General features: G+C 44.2%; 1 protein-coding gene across 1 annotated transcript in view; it reads right to left on the bottom strand.

Moving 5' to 3' along the window:
- The window catches only part of SLC26A9 (solute carrier family 26 member 9), a 94,595-nt gene that overhangs the window by 56,403 nt on the left and 18,363 nt on the right, over window positions 1-19,829 (bottom strand). Inside the window, exons 2-3 of the mRNA XM_060231302.1 lie at window positions 7,957-8,098; window positions 1,255-1,394 (exon numbers count right to left, since the gene is read on the bottom strand). Coding sequence (XP_060087285.1) covers window positions 1,255-1,394; window positions 7,957-8,081 — 265 coding nt within the window. The 5' untranslated portion in view covers window positions 8,082-8,098. The remainder of the gene's footprint in view (window positions 1-1,254; window positions 1,395-7,956; window positions 8,099-19,829) is intronic.

The following is a 19,829-nucleotide window of genomic DNA, read 5'->3' as shown; positions in this document are numbered from 1 at the left end:
GCCTGGTCTTTGGACTGGTTATACTGTAGCTAGGAATGGCAGGAATAGGGCAAATTGCTTATGAGAGTTAGGGCTAATTGGTGAGCACCCTGTTGCATGCTACTCAGATTACTAAATCATGATTTTCACAAAGATTTCATAGCAAGCCAACATTAAGCCAAGATGTACACAATCCCAGCATGTTGCTGGCCTCATGTACACGTTTCCCTCCTAACAGACAGAAACCTGGTTAGAAACTAACTCCAACTATTTGGTTTGTGGAGGGAAAACTACTTTGGTATACATGCATGCCTGTATTACTATGTCATTCCCTAGAGTTAGGCATCTACATGCAAAAGGCAATCTTTACCCACTGGGTTAATAAAGTACCCTAATGAATACTGGGAGACCCAGGATGAAGTAGGATGGAGGCATGAGTTTAAGCCAAGCAATAAGCTGGGTTCATGCGCATTTTGGCTTGTGATATGTGAAAGCAGTCAAAGCAATGGAGAAGGACATTCATTTATGTAATTTATAGTCCACCTTTTTTACTGGTGGATCAAGCCCCATGGCACAGAGTGTTAAAGCTGCAGTACTGCAGTCCTAAGCTCTGCTCATGACCTGAGTTCGATCCCTGGTGGAAGCTGGGTTTTCAGGTAGCCGGCTTGAGGTTGACTCAGGGCGTTTTCTCACTGACCTTAATCGGCAGCGACGCCCCTCTTCACCGCGCAGGATCTGCGCGGATTTCGCACCAATTGCCGCGGAGCACCCGGAAGAGCCGCAAAGTCCCGCGGCTTTTGCAGCGCAAATGGAAACGGCCAAAAACCAGTTTCTGTTTGCGCCGCAAAAGCCGCGGGACTTTGCGGCTCTTCCGGGTGCTCCGCGGCAATTGGTGCAAAATCCGCGCAGATCCTGCGTGGTGAAGAGGGGCGTCGCTGCCGATTAAGGTCAGTGCGAAAACGCCCTCAGCCTTCCATCCTTCTGAGGTCAGTAAAATGAGTACCCAGCTTGCTGGGGGGGGAAGTGTAGATGACTGGGGAAGGCAATGGCAAACCACCCCGTAAAAAGTCTGCCGTGAAAACGTTGTGAAAGCAACGTCACTCCAGAGTCGGAAACGACTGGTGCTTGCACAGGGGACCTTTCCTTTCCTTTCTTACTGGTACCCAAGGCAGATATCTACACATTTGTCATGAAGAAACGACACAATTTAGCCTTTGAATAGTATTCATTTAATTTATTTATATCCTACTTTTCTACGTAGCAATATTATCACACCTTGAGGCACTTGAATAGTTCCAGCGCTGATACCACCAAGAACATCAGGCACAATGTAATCTTTGATTTTGTATTTTGGGAGCCACAAGAGGATGGGAAACAAACTGTACATGATGAGCTTTACCCTGGATGGTGAACATCTAGAGAAGGAACAAAATGCAGACATGGAATTACTATCAGGAAGCACTGACATGATGTTTCTGGGTAAATTAAGGGATTGGGTCATCCATTCCTAGAGCAGCCAAAGCACAGAACTGTTGTTAATCTTCACCAACATTGTGCTGGCATGAAGAACAGCAGGCACATGGGAAAAATGAATTAGTTCCTTTAATCATAACTGCACTTTAATCGTGCTTACAGCACTGATCAATCACACCCCTTTATCCCATCATCTCTCAAACACTGGAGGACATGATATCTGGATACATTCTTGCTGATAGTTGCTTGTCTTTACATAGCAACTCAATAAAATTATTGAGTTTTGGAATCTAAATGAAATCTTATGAAAATCATATTAAGATGTAACAACTCAGCCTGTAAGGAAAAAAATTACATGCTGGTTTTCAAACTAAATTTCCATAGTGGAAGTGTCTGAGGTACTAAGCACTCTACTCCAAGCACTGGCACTACTGGGCAGTCACTTCTGCATATACTTCCTTGTAAAATAGGAATCACGCAGTGTGACAAGCCTGAATGATAGAAGGAGTAGGCCTCGGATTCAGCAGGAGCCCACAGGAGCGCAGCTCCTGAACCTTTCTGAGAGTTCCACCTCCTCCTTCCCACCTTGTCCATTGAATAGTGCAGCTGCATAACAATCTCTGGGTGAGCTCCACCCCCTATTTTTCTACAAAACGACCCCTGGAAGGAAGCAACTTCCACCATTCTGCAATGGTTGTGTCAGTTTGTCCTGGCAGCAATATATAGAAGGTGAACCCCCCAGATGGAGACATAAGTAGGAATACCAGGCAAACACACAGTGGGAAAGTGGGGATCAATGAGAAAACAAACAAGTAATGAAACTCAGCCAGCTGATCTGCCATTCAACATTGGATTCCCTCTTCTCACCCCCCAGGTCTGTAGATAGTGGGGAACCTCTTTGTCCTAGCAGAGCTCTTGTGTCTTGAAAGCCATTCTACCAACAAAAATGTAACATGTGCAGCAGTATCCAAAAGTAGCCAAGAGGGCTCTTTCTCCATCCTGCTTCATTTCAGCTTTCTTCAAAACAGGACAAAAATTAGAGGAGGGCCCAAGGTTGACTGGCTACATCTTGTCCAGTCTAGCCACTGGTGCACCAGCAGTGGTGAAGGGGCAGGATCCCATAGTTCACTGCTCCCCTCGGCTACTGGTAGTATGCAAAACCATGCAGTTGGGCTACATGTAGGTGTGAGATGGATAAGAAGATCTGGTATAACTAGCAACTACCAGCAATCAGCCACTGTAACATGAGTAGCTGTAATTGGAAGAGAACTCAGCTGGTAGAGCCAACTAATGTAAGGGCAGTGATCCTTACATCACTCACTACGGTTATACGCACTATGTTAGATAGGCAGGGTTGTACATGCCTGGGGGGGGGGCAAGATGTGGTCTGCCATAGTTTTGGCACTGGGAAGACTATAATTGCCTCATCATGAGCTTCTCTTCTGTGTAACTGAGGGATTAGTGTTGGTTTGTGGAGTGGGACATACAACTTCTGATGCTCTTCCCCATCTAAAATGATAGTTTCTAGACTGATTCCCAAAATGTGGACTTTTTCTTGAGAAGCACAGCTCCTGAACCTTAATGACAGCCTCCCCTCCTTCCCCGTACCTACCTTGTCTATTGAGTAGTAGGTACAGCTGCATAACAATCCCTGGATTAGGAGAGCAACAGCCAGCCAGTCACAAGGAGCTTTGCCACACTCCCAGCAGCCTCCATTAACTAGGGTTGCCAATCCCCAGGTGCGGGCAGGGAATCCCCTGGTTTGAAGGCCCTCCCTCCACTTCAGGGTCATCAGAAAGCGGGGGGAGGGGAGGGAAATTTCTGCTGGGAACTCCATTATTCCGTATGGAGACTTATTTCCATAGGAAATGATGGAGAATTGATCCATAGGTATCTGGGGCTCTGGGGGGGGGGCTGTTTTTTTAGGTGGAGCCACCAAATTTTCATTATAGCATCCAGTGCCTCTCCCCAAAGTACCCCCCAATTTTCAAAACTATTGGACCAGGGGGTCCAATTCTATGAGCCCCAAAAGGAGGTGCCCCTATCCTTCATTATTTCCTATGGAAGGAAGGCATTTAAAAGGTGTGTGGCCCCTTTAAACGTGATGGCCAGCACTCCCTTGGAGTTCAATTATGCTCCGCCCCAATGTCTCCTGGCTCCACCCCCAAAGTCTCCAGGCTCCAACCCCAAAGTCCCCAGATATTTCTTGAATTGGACTTGGCAACCCTACCATTAACCCCTGGAGAAGCCTGTGCCACCCTTTCCCCACATCTTATGTGATTTTGGGTGGCAGGTGGCTTGTGGCCTTTTGACTGTGGAGGGGGGTGGCCAAGGAGAGCTCCAGGTGAGTGTGGACTGCTTAGGAGAGCCAGTTTGGTGTAGTGGTTAAGTGTGTGGACTCTTATCTGGGAGAACCGGGTTTGATTCCCCACTCCTCCACTTGCACCTGCTAGCATGGCCTTGGGTCAGCCATAGCTCTGGCAGAGGTTGTCCTTGAAAGGGCAGCTGCTGTGAGAACCCTCTCCAGCCCCACCCACCTCACAGGGTGTCTGTTGTGGGGGAGGAAGGTAAAGGAGATTGTGAGCCGCTCTGAGACTCTTCGGAGTGGAGGGCGGGATATAAATCCAATATCTTCTTAGGCTGGCTGGATCTCTAGCCAGCCCCAGCAGGCCTCACTTGCCCAGGGTTTTCCTTTCTTGCATTGGGTTGCTTTTGGCTGGTGGGGGTGGCGGTATATGCTAATTAGTTATGCTAATGAGTCCACCACCTATTTTTCTACAGAACGACCTCTGTTGATTCCTGAACTTGCTACTGTAGCTTCAATTCTTTGTCCAAGTGTTTTCCTTTTCTCATCCTTATTCCTCTCTTTCACACGGCACCTGTTTGCAAGTGGATTTTGCCATTCTTGCACAGTAAAAATCCAGTTGCAAAGTGTGTTATTTAGTGTGTGAATGCACCCTAAGTGACACCAATATTGAAATGTTGTTCCCCCAGAGGCATGCCTTCTTTGTGTAAATCACTGGGTAATGGTGGTAGGCTGATTGTTGTGACTAGAAGTCCTCCTAGCCACTTGGCAATGAACCTAGGGTGACAGTTCTGATTGGCAGTCTTCCCATCTTTGAGTGATTCTACCTTTTTCCTTCGCAAAAAACAGTGGTTACTTGCAAGCTGCAGATGGTTAGGCTGTCTGAGGCTCTCAGAAGCACTGGTGCTACAAGTGTTAGTTGATGCCCTCCGCCTACATGGATATATGGCTTTGTGGGCCTGGCTGTTCCCCCTGACAAAATAGCTATTCTGTTCCTGTGGACAAGCAGTGGATTGGAATCCTTGACTACATACATGCACTGCTTGGCTATGAAGTTAACTGAGCTGGAAGAGATGTTAGGGCTCTTCGTGGCAGTATGCTTGGAGTCATTACATGTATAGAAGAAAGTGTGGAATGAGAAAGTGAGGTCATCATGACCTTCATGGCATTGCCAGATGTTGACTGGTGGCTTCAATGCATGGCTAATTCGGTGTGTGTGTGTGTGTCAGGAGGAGTGATGTTGTGATTTATAGATGGCAATAGAGTTGAAAGTGGCCATCTTTATTACTAAATTTTACTTTCCTTCCATACAGCTTTTTATATTGTTGCTGGGCAGATGCAATCCAATGTTAATTCCAGTACAGATGTGGTCATTTTAGTTGCATGATAAGGTTGGCTTGCTCTTTGTTTGAATGTTAGTGTATCAAAAACCTTGTTTGCACAACCTTTGAGCAAAATGTTGGTGGATTTGTCATGTAATGTTCTGCAATGGGTTCAAGCCAGTATGACTTCTTTCCAGAACTTTGTGATGGTGCATCAACCATCAACTGAAACTACTGCCTCATGGGAGCAAGGCATTCCTGATTGAAATAATAAGCACCCTCTCAAACAGACACCTTGTGTAAATCAGTACTTTCTCTCAAATGCTTATAGAACTTGCAGACATGCTGTCTAGTTTGGCACAAAGACTTCAGTCTCAGTTGACTTTGCAATTTCCATCTAAAATGAATTATCTCTAATATTCACTCATCCAGTATGGTTTATGCCAGACAAGGTGTTATTCATTTACAAAATGTGGCAATGACTAACACTTTCATCCATGATGCTTGGTAATGCTATTTGGCACTAATATATCCCATATATTGGCCAATAGGTGAAGTTTTCTTGGGTCTAAAGTGACTGTAATTTTTCTGCCCAGGCTGTTCTGAGCACCTGCAAAGGCGCACAAAAACTGGGAGCAATGCTGCTTTGGCATGCTTCCACAGCTCTTGCCTCTTAAGAGATCATTCAGTCATGTTGGGTGCCACCCAAATCTAAAGTCAACATGAGAATTGCTGTGTAGCCCAAACATGTCCAATTTACTCACTTAATACTTGCTTGGCTATGCCTTCAAGATGCCGACATCTAGAGAATAAGTACATTAAATAGCTGTCCACCTGAATCACATAGTGCAATAGAAACACTTACTGCTAAGAACGCTAATGTTCTATTTCCAGTGCCTAATTGGCAGTTGTTTGTTTTTCTGTGCCTGTATTTGATGGTGTGCACATTTTATCATAAAAACTTTAAACAACACTCCTTATTGTCTACAAAACTGGAAAACTCAGGAAGTAACTATGGAAACTGTGCATCTGGCCATGTGGATGACCCGCACCCACAATAAGTCGCCTCTGTATAAAATGAGGGCTGAATTAAGCATCTATGTCTGTTGAACAACAGGGCCACAGGAAGCCTTGATGTAGGTATAATTATTGGTGAGCACCACTGTATAGAGAATGTGTCCCATCAGGTAGGGTGGGGCTGTGGGTCAGTGATAGAGCATCTGGTTGGCATGCAGAAGCTCCTGGGTTCAGTTCCTACACCTCCAGTTTTAAAAGGATCAGGCAGTTAAGTAATGTAAAAGACTCTACTGAAGACCTTGGAAAGCTACTCCCCTTTACCAAATGCAATACAGACTTTAATAGACGGAACCTCTTATCCTTCATGTAAGGCAGCTTCATGTATTCATGTGACTAAGGAGCGGTCACCAAGTTCACAAATGTGGTAAAATTTAAAGCACTGATCCCTTTTCCACAGCAACGGTTTTTCTTTTTATATATCCAATTAGGAAGTGAGGAGTTAGCAGAACATGAAAAGGGCAATTCAATGTGGGTTTAGTGAGGCCTGTGAAGCATAGATGTCCCAGAGGAGTTCTTAAGGCTCAAGAAGCCACTGTACATTATTTTCACACATAATGCATGTATATACTCCATGAGGCATAGGAATAATTCCCTATTTTAATGTTTGATTATGAACTCTTTATTCTGGCATTTAAAAAAACTGATCACCATTCTCTGATTCCTCCCCTTTTCCTTCCCTTCCCTTGCATATCTAATCTATTAGATTGTAAACCCAAGGGCAAAGCCTGTAACTTTATTTTGTTTCATGGACTATACCTCATTTCTTTAAGCACTCTAATGTTAATAAAGAAGAAATAACATGGCATTCAGGGAAAACACTTGCTGCAGGGTGTATCAATGAAGCTATTTTAATCCCTCTTAAGAATTGTTAGGGTTTTTAAAAGGGACTTTGTTCTACTAGTTCCTACCTAATAAGGAGGTATTATAGCTCTATGGCAGAGCACTTGCTTATATGCACAAGATGATGAATATCACTGGATAATATAGACCTAAATTTGCTTTGAAGTAATAAAGGACCAACAACTAGATTTTTAATCACAGTGAATGAATGTTTGCCCTCAGGTAACACTTTAGTGTTTAGTTCATCCTTTGACTGTTACCTTGTTCTTTTAAAAACATTCCCAACAAATTATTTTGTTAATGTGAAGATTGAGTCAAATTGCTGAGAAGGTACTTATCAGAATTACTGTTCTTTCCTTCCAGGAAAAAAGTGTTTTTTCTAGGAACACCAATCAACTAGAAGGTAATGATGACTGTGAATCAATAGATATATTCCTTTTTTTGCTTATATAGAACCAGTTTCCTAATAATCTTTCCCCCCTCCTGATTCCCAGTGTTCTTTTGTCTTCTATCTCCACATTTATTAATTCTAATCTCTCTCCTGGCTTTGACAGTGGAAACAGACTAGCTCTTTACTGAGTAACAAGTAAAAGTTCCTTTGTTTTGCTTTATTGCTTCCTAGCCATCAGAAAGAACTCAGTATATGGGTCAGTGACCTGGATGTCCATTGCTGCCCAGCGCTTGTTGATCGTGCTTGGGTTGCAAATTCAGTTGGAGAATTTTGTTGGAAAAGACCCCTTCCCAGATTTATTGGATGAATGCACCCCTCTAAGGCCATTGAAGTCACTGGTTGCACTCTTAAATTCACGTTTGCATCTTAATTTACACAAATGTAAATCCTGGGTTAAATTGGGCTGGCAGTATCTCATTATAAGCTTCTATTGAACTGTCAACCATCAACTATAAACGAATCTACTATGTCTGTTTACTTTAGAACAAAATCTACAGCATTCTACATACCTGAAAAGATTCTTTATCTTCTCTCCAAGAGGGTAACTTCTGCTTTTCCTTTCAAATTCTTCATCGAAGTCATTGATAGAATAAGCAGGCCGGTTGATGACATAACGTGGCCGGGCTTCATTCATCCTTGCCTTACTAAATCCTTCCTCTCCAAAAGAAATGGAATAAAACCTCAGTGAGAAACCAGCACCATCAGGTCTTCAATAAGACAGGCAACTCATTTTATCCTTCAGCCCAATAAGCCCATTTTTTCTTCCCCAAACCCCGCCTCTTTGCCTTCCCTAAACAGCCTGCAGAAAGAAGGGCTTGGCCAGTCTTGAGATTTCATCATGGCCTCATTGCAGGCCGCATAGATTTTTAAAAGTCAATTACTTTGCAATGATGTGGGACGAAGCATGAGCTGAAGAAACGTGCACATGGCCAAGTGTCAGGAAGTTGTGTGTTGTAATCATTGCTCTGCCACGTCATTGCTATTTAGCCCTGGGCATGTCACTTGGCCTTTCTCTGCCATGGTTTCACCATGGGGTTAGTGTTTGCTGCAAAGGTGAGTCAGCATGCTTTTGTCAGGTACTGTATTCCAAGTACAGCAATACAAAATACTATGTTTGGGTAAAACCAACCAGTATTTTAGAAACCCCCAAAGTTCTGATACAGTGGCTTGTGGATCTTTGCTTCCACTCAACTTTACTGTGAATGTCAGAAGTGCTATCCTTACAGCTATGATATACAGCTTAATAAAAGTGCTATGGAACTAAGGACAGCAAAGAAATGCAACAATTTGACCTATTTTAATTATAATTGCACCAACTATTCCTGTTCAACCAGTCCTACGCAGTATCAAGGTGTTTCCAGGGGCAGGTAATAAATAAACTCCTCGAGGTGCAAGTATAATATAAACAAAGCTATCAAAAGGAGATGGAAACAATGCTTTTGCATGACGGTAAGTAAGGGGGTGGAGTCAAAGAATGTGCAGGAATAGAACAAGGGATATGGATCATAGTTTTGCTATTGTACTTGAACCCTGTGATGCCAAGCAAGTTGCCAACACAGAGGGAAAGGAATTACTTGTAAGAACAGGCAGATTATGAAGCAACACTGGATGTTTTTAAAGGGTCACATACTTAAAACAAGATAATTTCATGGTGTAAATCCATCAACTAAAGCTGTGTAGAGATAAGGTATCAAGGTTATAGTTGCTTTGATCTGATTCAGAAGGAGCCAAGGTCAAATACTTGTTAACATTTTGAAGAGCATGTAACATGTCAAGAAAATATAACATGTCCAAAAAAGCAGATATAGAACTTAAGTATTGGCTTACATTTTTAAAATCCCATCTTCATTCATCAAAGTCAAAAACAGCCCCATTTTTTTTTAAAAAAAACCCTAAAGTAAACCAAAATAACTTCCCAAAATACAATTAGTTTATGCATATTCAGAATTTTCAAAAAGGTGTGAAACTCTGTCAATTCAGTTGATAAACCATTTTAAAGAAATTTTTTTTAGCATAAATCTGAATTAGCTGAATACAATGAACCGTGAACATAGCTCTAGTTACATATATAAGCATATAAATGTGATTAAGTTGCAAATGACTTATGGTGACCCTAGCAAGGAAGCTTTCATGATGTTTGAGAAGCAGAGGTGGTCTGTCCTTGCCTTCCTCTATAGTGTCTTCCTCATTGGTCTCCCATCCAAGTATCCACCCTGCTTAGCTTCAGAGATATGAGGACAGTAGGTTCTACCATGCCACCTTCCTCCTGAGCTCCAGTTACAGAATAGAAATCGCTCCCTCTCCTCACTGCAGTCAAACCAAGTTGCCTGAAGTGCTGTCCCCAGGGTACAGGGGACCCCCAGGAACCATGCTAGATGCAATCTGGGGCCCTTGGATGACCAAGAGGTAAAAGGATTACTGAAGGAGGATAGGGAAATGGCTGAGAAGCTGAATGCATTTTTTGCCTCCGTCTTCACTGTGGAAGACGAGAAGTGTTTGCCCGCTCCGCAACCACTTCTATTGGAAGGGGTGTTGAAAGACCTGAATCAGAATGAGGTGACAAGAGAGGAGGTCCTACAACTGATAGACGAATTAAAACCTAATAAGTCACCAGGTCCGGATGGCATACATCCAAGAGTTCTGAAAGAACTCAAAGTTGAACTTGTGGATCTTCTGACAAAAATATGTAATCTTTCATTGAAATCTGCCTCCATTCCTGAGGACTGGAAGGTAGCAAACGTCACCCCCATCTTTAAAAAGGGTTCCAGAGGAGATCCGGGAAATTACAGACCAGTCAGTCTGACTTCAATACCGGGAAAGTTGATAGAAACCATTATCAAGGACAGAATGAGTAGGCACATTGATGAACATGGGTTATTGAGGAAGACTCAGCATGGGTTCTGTAAGGGAAGATCTTGCCTCACTAACCTGTTACAGTTCTCTGAGGGGGTGAACAAACTTGTGGACAAAGGAGACCCAATAGATGTTGTTTACCTTGACTTCCAGAAAGCTTTTGATAAAGTTCCTCATCAAAGGCTCCTTAGAAAGCTTGAGAGTCATTGAGTAAAAGGACAGGTCCTCTTGTGAATCAAAAACTGGCTAATTAATAGGAAGCAAAGAGTGAGTATAAATGGGCAGTCTTCGCAGTGGAGGACGGTAAGCAGTGGGGTGCCGCAGGGCTCAGTACTGGGTCCCATGCTCTTTAACTTGTTCATAAATGATTTAGAGTTGGGAGTGAGCAGTGAAGTGGCCAAGTTTGCAGATGACACTAAATTGTTCAGGGTGGGGAGAACCAGAGAGGATTGTGAGGCACTCCAAAGGGATCTGTTGAGGCTGGGTGAGTGGGCATCAACGTGGCAGATGAGGTTCAGTGTGGCCAAGTGCAAAGTAATGCACATTGGGGCCAAGAATCCCAGCTACAAATACAAGTTGATGGGTTGTGAACTGGCAGAGACTGACCAAGAGAGGAATCTTGGGGTCATGGTAGATAACTCACTGAAAATATCAAGACAGTGTGCGATTGCAATAAAAAAGGCCAATGCCATGCTGGGAATTATTAGGAAGGGAATTGAAAACAAATCAGCCATTATCATAATGCCCCTGTATAAATCGATGGTGCGGTCTCATTTGGAATGCTGCGTGCAATTCTGGTCACCGTACCTCAAAAAGGATATTATAGCATTGGAAAAAGTGCAGAAAGGGGCAACTAGAATGATTAAAGGGTTGGAACACTTTCCCTATGAAGAAAGGTTAAAACGCTTGGGGCTCTTTAGCTTGGAGAAACGTCGACTGCGGGGTGAGATGATAGCAGTTTACAAGATGATGCATGGGATGGAGAAAGTAGAGAAAGAAGTCCTTTTCTCCCTTTCTCACAATACAAGAACTCGTGGGCATTCAATGAAATTGCTGAGCAGTCAGGTTAGAACGGATAAAAGGAAGTACTTCTTCACCCAAAGGGTGATCGACATGTGGAATTCACTGCCACAGTTGGTGGTGGCGGCTACAAGCATCGACAGCTTTAAGAGGGCGTTAGAAAAAAAATATGGAGCAGATGTCCATCAGTGGCTATTAGCTACAATATATATATATGTGTGTGTGTGTGTGTGTGTGTGTGTTTATATATATATATATATATATATATATATATATATATATATAAATTTTTTTTGGCCACTGTGTGACACAGAGTATTGGACTGGATGGGCCATTGGCCTGATCCAACATGGCTTCTCTTATGTTCTTATGTCTGCAGTGATGGGGCAGAATCCATGAAACTCTCCCTTCTTCCACCTGAGGAAAATGAGCACTAGATACACTTCAGTAATCTGTAAAGAAATGGCAGGGCTGGATCTAGGATGGGGCAGAGGGGGGTGCTTGGCCCGGGCACCAAAGGAGGGTGGGCACAAAATTGTGTATGGAGTCTATTATATTCTATGGTACCATAAGATAGAATGGCCCATAACGAGGTGCCAATTTTTAATTTTGCCCCCCCCTCAAAAAACATGTAGATCCGGTCCTAAAAAAATGGTAATTTGAGGGATCTTGTAAAAACTTCTTGGGATTTTGGTTTTTCAGAACCAAATAATACATGCAATTCTATCCAGTTCTTGCATGATTATAAGGCATTTCTACACTGGGAGAGGGGCAATTTATTTATATAGCATAATAAATGTGTATGATGATCTACAAAATACGAGAAACCTGAGCCCTACATGGAGCAACTTACATATGGTTGCTGGCCCCCAGTTGGGGACTAGAGATCTCCCAGAATCACAACAAATCTCCAGATGGCTGAGATCAGTTCTCCAGGAGAAAACAGCTGCGTTAGAGGGTAGATTCTACAGCTTAACTTCTATGCTGAGGTTCCTCCTCTTCTAAAACTACATCTTCCTTAGGCTCTACTCCTCAGTCTCCAGGAATGTACCCAACGTGGAGTAAAGGGAGTCAACAAAGGCAGGGAAGCGAAGATGGGAACAAACATAGTAAGAGTACATGTCCATTCCATTGGGGTGATCCATTTTGGAAAGAGAGAATTCAGATGGATTTGTCACTGATTCTCATTGGCTGAGATCACTTTTCTCTCTTTGTCCTAAACTCTGGGAGCACTTGGATAAAAGAGTTCACATTGTGACCCCTTTAATTTTTTAAAAAAACCCTAACTGCCAGATATATGTAAAGTTTGCTATATAAACTGGGAGATAATAACAGGTGGTCTCCTGCACTCCACCCTGAGAGAGCCTGAGGGAAGGAGAGGGTGAGAAAGGGGCAGCAAAGGTTGCCCCAGGAAAGGCAAGTTTCTGCTAAAGTTTTTTTTAAAAAGGGGTAACCAATCATTTCTGTCAATAGAGGAATTCAGACCTTGCCACTTTTTCTAGAATTTACACTGTCAGTCTTATTTCATGAGTTTGCAACTAAAGGTTACTTATGGATTGGGCCCATATGCTGGCACCACCAAAGAGAGGGGTGGGGGACTCTGTTTATGAATATAGCAGAGAGTACAGCTGCAACAGAATGCAGAGGCCCAAGTGCCAGACTTGGATTCAGATGCTCCAGGATCTGCACTGATCCACCCCAGTTTCTCAGTTCTGACCAACTGGGTCAAAAAAACACTGAGAGGATAGTTAAAATATATGAATGGACCAGCTGGATCAGACAGAAGTCCATCTAGTTTAGCATCTTGTTTCAAAGAGTGACCAGGCAGATGACTCTAAGATCTCAGATCTGGAATATGTAGTAATGGCCATCTTTTGTTGTTTGCAAGGTAAAAAATAGTGAGGCCATCAATGGCATTTTGAGTGCTGTCTAGATTTGAAACTGAGTTCTCTGAAGACTGATAATGTTAGCATGACAGTGTTCCAGAAATAATAGCAGACCCTATTTGTCATACAGGAATTTTGGTGATTAGAAATATACATGTGTGTGTTACATCCTTTAATCATTCCCATTAATGTTCTTACTTTCCATGAACATAAAAATTGATGGATTATATATGTAAATTAAAAAGTACACATTACACATTTTGGCAAGTTGAGTTTGTGGAACTCACAATCAAACAGCAGCTACAGGGAAAGTACCGTAATTTTTAAATTGTGTCAGGGCCTGATTCACTTGGAATTATGGTGTTGAGGAAGGAGGGGCTCCTGCCTTCCCCCCTGCACTGTTTTTCTGAGCTGAAATAGCTTGGGGAGGTTGTACTTTGTCCCACTCTGAAGCTGTGCATGCACAGAATGGGGCCTCAGTGTACTTTAACAATTCTTTTCCCCCACAGCTCCTGTGTGACGGGGAAGGGGGGGTAGGAATGAAAGCTAAGCTACATGTTACAAAAATTGTGCTGGGGGGAATTATTTCTCTGATTTTTCTGTTCCATATGTGCAGATTCTCCACATAACCCCTCCCTGTGTGGTTTACTCATGGGAAAATGGCTTGGAGGGGAGTGAGGAGCCCTTCTTCCCCCTGTGGTTACATTCCAAGCCTGTTTGGGCTCTTCTTTCTTTCTTTCTTTCTTTCTTTCTTTCTTTCTTTCTTTCTTTCTTTCTTTCTTTCTTTCTTTCTTTCTTGAAACTGTTCCTGACAGCTGCTGTGTGGCTGCAAGATACATGACTTGGGTTTGGGGTGAAGAGAGAAATGGAAAACTAAAGATGGCGCCAAATAAAGGTAGATGCATGGGTGGGATGAAGAGAAGAAAGCAGAAAATGGGAAGAGGCTATATGGGATTTCAAGGAAAGAGGAAATAGTGGTAAGGGGGATTTGGGGAAAATGAGATGCCTCCTGGAAGTCCTTGTGGGTCCATGGCTTGTTGTACCTTTTACGTACATGAATTCTACATATTTCTGAAATTACCACCTTGAGTCCATTAAGATCAAATATGAACATATGAAGCTGCCTTATACTGAATCAGACCCTCGGTCCATCAAAGTCAGTATTGTCTACTCAGACTGGCAGTGGCTCTCCAGGGTCTCAAGCTGAGGTTTTTCACGCCTATTTGCCTGGACCCTTTTTAGTTGGAGATGCCAGGGATTGAACTTGGAACCTTCTGCTTACCAAGCAGATGCTCTACCACTGAGCCACCGTCCTTCCTCTGAAATGTAATTTTTTTTAAATGGAATGTAAATTTTATTTTTTAAAAAAATCCCTCTCATCGGGGCTTTTTTTGGTAGGAAAAGCCCAGCAGGAACTCATTTGCATATTAGGCCACACACCTCTGATGTCGCCAGAAGTGACATCACCCATTCAGTAGATTATTTTCTGCATATTAACACAGAACAGTACAGTGCCATCAGCTGCATTTCATGGATGTGTGTTCTCTCACAGCCCAATGAGAGACCTTGTCCCACCCCCAAACACGCCCAGAGAGAGAGCCACATGCAGTGGAGCAGGTAATGGCAGGCCCAGCTTCTCCTGGGAGGGAGTGCTCATCTTCACAAGCAGAGAGGATGGAGCACATGGTCTTGGAGTGTGTGGCTGCCTAGTGCCATCTGTCTGCTGGAGACCTTTTTCTTTTTTGAGCTGGAACCCTGGCCAAGCCAGCAGGAACTGGGTTTCTGTGAGTTCCTGCCCCCCAAAAGCCCTGCCTCTCATCTTTGATACAAGTCACTGAGGTCACACTAATACTTTCTCTGCCATGAAAGCTCACAGGGTGACCTGAGGCAGTCACACACTCTCAGCCTAACCTACCTCACAAGGTTGCTGTTAGGACAAAATGGAGGAGAGGAGATGATGTAAGCAGCTTTGGGTCTCCACAGAGGAGAACAGAAAGGTAGGGTATAAATGAAGTATATAAATAAATACTTAATTCTGCTCCTTTCCTGGAGCAAAAGGATTCATTGCCCATCCCTTGGCCTTATATTGCTCCATTACAGTTCATACCTGGTACTCCATTTAAAAAAAAAACACCTGGTTTTTTCCCTCTCTCAAACCGTTTTTGAAGGGTTCTTAGTGCCATCTTCTAGGGCATATTTAAACATAACTCCAGTGTTTCCTGACCAGTAAATGTGAATGTTTTTGATACTATGAATTAATTAGCAGTGTGCCATAAGGAAATCACCCATGAACACACAACTGCATGCTAGGTGCTGCAAACATGTCCAAAGATAATGTTCTTCTAAGCAGGTACAAGAAGACAGCTGGTACTCATTCCCTATAAAAATAAAACCACCTCTGGGGGTGGAGAGTTAATTATTTTAACAGTACATAGCAGGCTGGAGCAGGAAGGAAGTAAAGGATGTTCTTCAGATGTGAGTCTGCCAGGGAATATAGGTCAGCTAGCAGAATAATTAGGCAAATGGGACTTTAGCCAGGATATCTGAGCAATGCCTTCAGACATGCAAATGTGCCATGGAAACTTTAATGATCTAAATGCAGCTAGAGATGCCAGATTTTTAAAGACCAATTCCTGTATACAGCGAGCTGAAAAACTTCTTGAACATCCTAGGCACCAAGGTGGAGTGAAGAGTCACATATGACAATAAAATATGACAATAGCCACTGATTCTCCTTATATCATTGATATTTTCCTTCTCAAACAGACCTTAGGCATCCTACCTATTAAGCCATTTGAGGTCACAGGTGAAGTTTCAATAGCACAAGAGGGTGGGGCATAGCTCTGTTAAGAGCACGTGGCTGGCATGTCTAAGGTCTCAGGTCCAGTCTCAAACATCTCCAGTGAGCAGGATTGGGAACAGCTTTTGCCTTAGGCCCTGCTGCCAGAGGATTGTACGTGGCAAAATAGACCAAAGGTGTTGATTCAAGGATAAGGCATATTTATATAAGGCAATCAGTAAAGAACAGAAGGTAGGAAAATTAGGGAGCTTTCTTACATCACCAACATTGTTTGTACTCCAAAGACCTGTAAATTTTTGAACTCAGGCTGAAAGAGGACATTATTTAGGTAAAGATACTGAAAGAAGCAGTGGACTTACAGCTCCTCCTAGGGTTACCAATTTCCTCACTATGGTGTGAGGCTTCCCTCTGCCAACCCTTTCTTCCTGCCACCACTCAGAACAGCAGAAGGAGAAACCTGGATGTCATATTGCTCTAAGTATCGCCAGAAACTCTGTGGTTTTACCATCTACTAGCAACCCAACTCTCACCTTTCCTCAGTGACATACTAAGCTGAGTTACAACCTTCCATTGAAGTAAATCCTGTCAGAAGGGTGTAACTCTGTTTAGGATGGCATTGTTGGTAATGCAAAATACACAACATGGCTGTTTTAGAGGTTTCCATTCCCCCATTCCACTTCATTAGTTGCTGCTTGTTGGGCAGAAAATTTGTAACATGAAGTATCTATCATTTCACATTACTCAGTGCCACTGCAGGACAGAGCAGAAGAGGAGACACAGGATTGCCGCTTTAGTTCCAGTCTGGTACCATCAAAGGCAGAAATGCAATAACAAAATACAGCAAAATACAGCAAAATGCAATAACTACTTTGGTCCCCAAAGTCAGGGAGAGATTCACATTACTTATACACTAAATGTAGCTGTACTGTTTCCTTAGAAATGGTCCACTTCAGAAATCAAGCTCCTCAAATGATTTAAAGCCCCATCCTATAGATATTTAGAAGTAAATACTTCTTCATTCAATGAGTATTCTTCCCAAGTGACTCTGCATAGTTTTAAAGATTTGGATCCCCCACTCTTTCAAATCATATTGTAGATTATTGGCCCCCTGCTGTGCACCACTCTAGACATTGGCTGCTTGTTCCTCAAATTGTCTGTACAACTCAGCCCCAGATACACTGCCCATAGGACAGGATCTGAACCCTGCTGAACTGGCCTGAGTTTGCAGAATGTAAACTTGCTCCCAAGTTTCTAGATCAAAATTTCAGCTCCTTGGACAGCACTCCCTGTTATATTGGTAGAGGACTGAGCATGAAGCCACATACTGTTCTTTCTTGTCCTGCTGAGTCAAGGCTCTTGCAGGCAGTCTTAAAAAAAAAAAAAAAGCAAGAAGGATTGAGCAGCTGAAGGACCCCAAAAGTCCCATGATTAAAAATTCCAGCCTAAACAAATAGGCCAATGATGTCAGCATTTCTCAGAGTCAAGTTCTTGAGATGGTGTTATCAACAGCCTTTCTCTAGATCAAACACAAAGCTGAAAGTCTTCATATTACAAAATTAAACATGAGAGCTATGCAGGAGTCATTTTGTAGAAAAACAGGTGGTGGAGCTCATCCAGGGATTGTTATGCAGCTGCACCTACTATTCAATGGACAAAGTGGATAGGAGGAGGTGGAACTCTCAGAAAGGTTCAGGAGCTGTGCTACTTTGAGCTCCCGCTAAATCCGAGGCCTAGAGCTATGGAATGGAGTCTCTGGCAGCTTGCTGCCTCGCGGCTTAGCTGCCAGGGAACTTTTGCCTCCCAGGAAGGGAGAGCGGACTTTGACGCGTGCTTTAGGAGCGTCTTTATGGGGGCGGGGCATGAACGTGCCTCTTTGAGGCCTCCGCCCCCTCTTGTCAGTCCCTCGGCGATGCTCGGGCTGTGAGGAGCGTGCTTCGCTCGCTCTGCTGGCATCGAGGGATTCAGGCCTAGGCCTTTAGGGCCTGTTGTAGTGCGTCGGGAACTGCGGTAGCGCGGGGAAGAGAGCGTCATGGGACCGAGGATTCATTGCCGTTTATCTTTCCTTGATATAGAGGGCTGGGGGCTCCTTATTTGGGGGCTCCTTATACTTGGGACCTTCCTTTCACCACCACCACCACTCCCCACACCTTATTCTGCCTTTTTGGTGTGTGTGGTGGTTAGGAGGCCTTGCTTTAATTTAGTCAGGCGGCCATTGCTCCTTCTTCTTGTTGTGGGCTTGGCAGCCATTTTACAGCCTTGTCAGTCTGGGTTGAGGTGGCGTCCATTTTAAGGGTGTGAGTGGGAGGCCATTCCTTGATTTCTGTTCAGGTGGCGGCTATTGTTCCTTTCTTTGTGGGGGCTTGGCGGCCATTTTACAGGCCTTTTTAGTCGGTGTTAAGGTGGCGGCCATTTTAAGGGTGCAAGTTGGGAGGCTATTTTGGTGAAGGTTTTTGGGTGTGGCCATTTTAGGGGCTGGGTGTTGGTCCCTTTTTGTGCTGGCATTTCTTTATTAATTAAGAGAATGTCGGGACGTAAAGGGGTAGGAAAGTCCAAGGGCAAAGAGCCTGCATGTAAGGCTCCTAAGCCCCCGCAGAAGCGGCCCCCGCCTCCTTCATCTTCTGATGAGGAGGGGGAAGATGAGGTGAATGCAGCCATTATTGCGAGGCTGCGTGCCCTTGAGCAGGTGTCTGGGTTGCCATCTTTGGTGGGTTCCAAAAAGTGGCTGGTTTCGGAAATGGCTTTTCAGGCCAACATATTAACGCGTTTATCTATTTTAGAGGGCAGGTCTGCTGCTGCTGTCGGAGGAACTTTGGATTCTGGAGTTCTTGATGCTGGAGCTGGCCCTTCTTCTGGAGTGGGGGGTGCAGGTACCGCATTGGTACCTGCCGGACTGCCAGGTAAGATGGGTGATGGTTCTGGGGCCTGCACGGGGCTTGTCTGGCCATGGGGGCCTTGGGGTCCAGCTGCACCTGCTGGCATGGGCTTGGCTCCTGGGAGTGCAAACACTTCTCCTGTTGGGGGTGTGGGGCCTCAGGTTAGTTGGGCGTGGCCGCAGGGTCAGTTCGGGTCATCGGGGAATTGGCCTGGGACTGGCAGCAGGGGGTTGCACCTTCCTTAGCCGGGGGTTGGGGTTTACCCTCCCCGTATGGTTCTGTTCCTTTCGGTGCTATGCCCTTTGGTGAGGTCACATTACCTTTGGGCGATCACCTATTGCTGGCCATAAGAGAGAATATACTAAAAGGGGAATATGTGGATATATTCTCCCTTTATTTCGGGAGTTAGAAAAGAAAGACAAGGGGGAGCTTGACGATAAGGAGAAGCTAAAAAAGAGAAACGTTGATTGGACCTGGGCCAATTGGCTTCCAGGGTTTTTTGTTTATGCTGGAGTGTTAGCGCGTGCTCAGTCCTGATAGGCGGCAGCGCTGATCCAGTACATGGACATCATATACAAAGGGTACACAATGTTCAGCGGCCCGGCCTGGATTCAATATGATGAGAAATTCAGGATGAGGACCGCCTTGTACCCTTCTCTCCCCTGGGATTGGATCCATCAACAGTTGTGGCTGCAGGTTATGTCACCGGCTAGGCCCAATTTGGGCGACCGCTCTGACAGTGGCCATTTAGTTTCTAAGGCTTCTGCTTCTCAGGCTTCTTCTTCTTCATCTTCCCGCGGTTCAGTGGGGTAGGCGGTTCAACCCTGTTTGCTTTGTTGGGAGTTTGGTTCACAGGGGGTGTGCAATCGGAAAGCTTGCCAGTTCAAGCATGAATGCCCCCTGTGCGCCAGCCCACACTCATTTAACAACTGTCCAAGAGTTTGGCCACG

Source organism: Heteronotia binoei, chromosome 2, assembly GCF_032191835.1.
Source record: "Heteronotia binoei isolate CCM8104 ecotype False Entrance Well chromosome 2, APGP_CSIRO_Hbin_v1, whole genome shotgun sequence".
NCBI classification, from domain to species: domain Eukaryota; kingdom Metazoa; phylum Chordata; class Lepidosauria; order Squamata; family Gekkonidae; genus Heteronotia; species Heteronotia binoei.
Note: the sequence above shows the minus strand (reverse complement) of the source record. Positions and strands in the feature narration are given on the sequence as shown.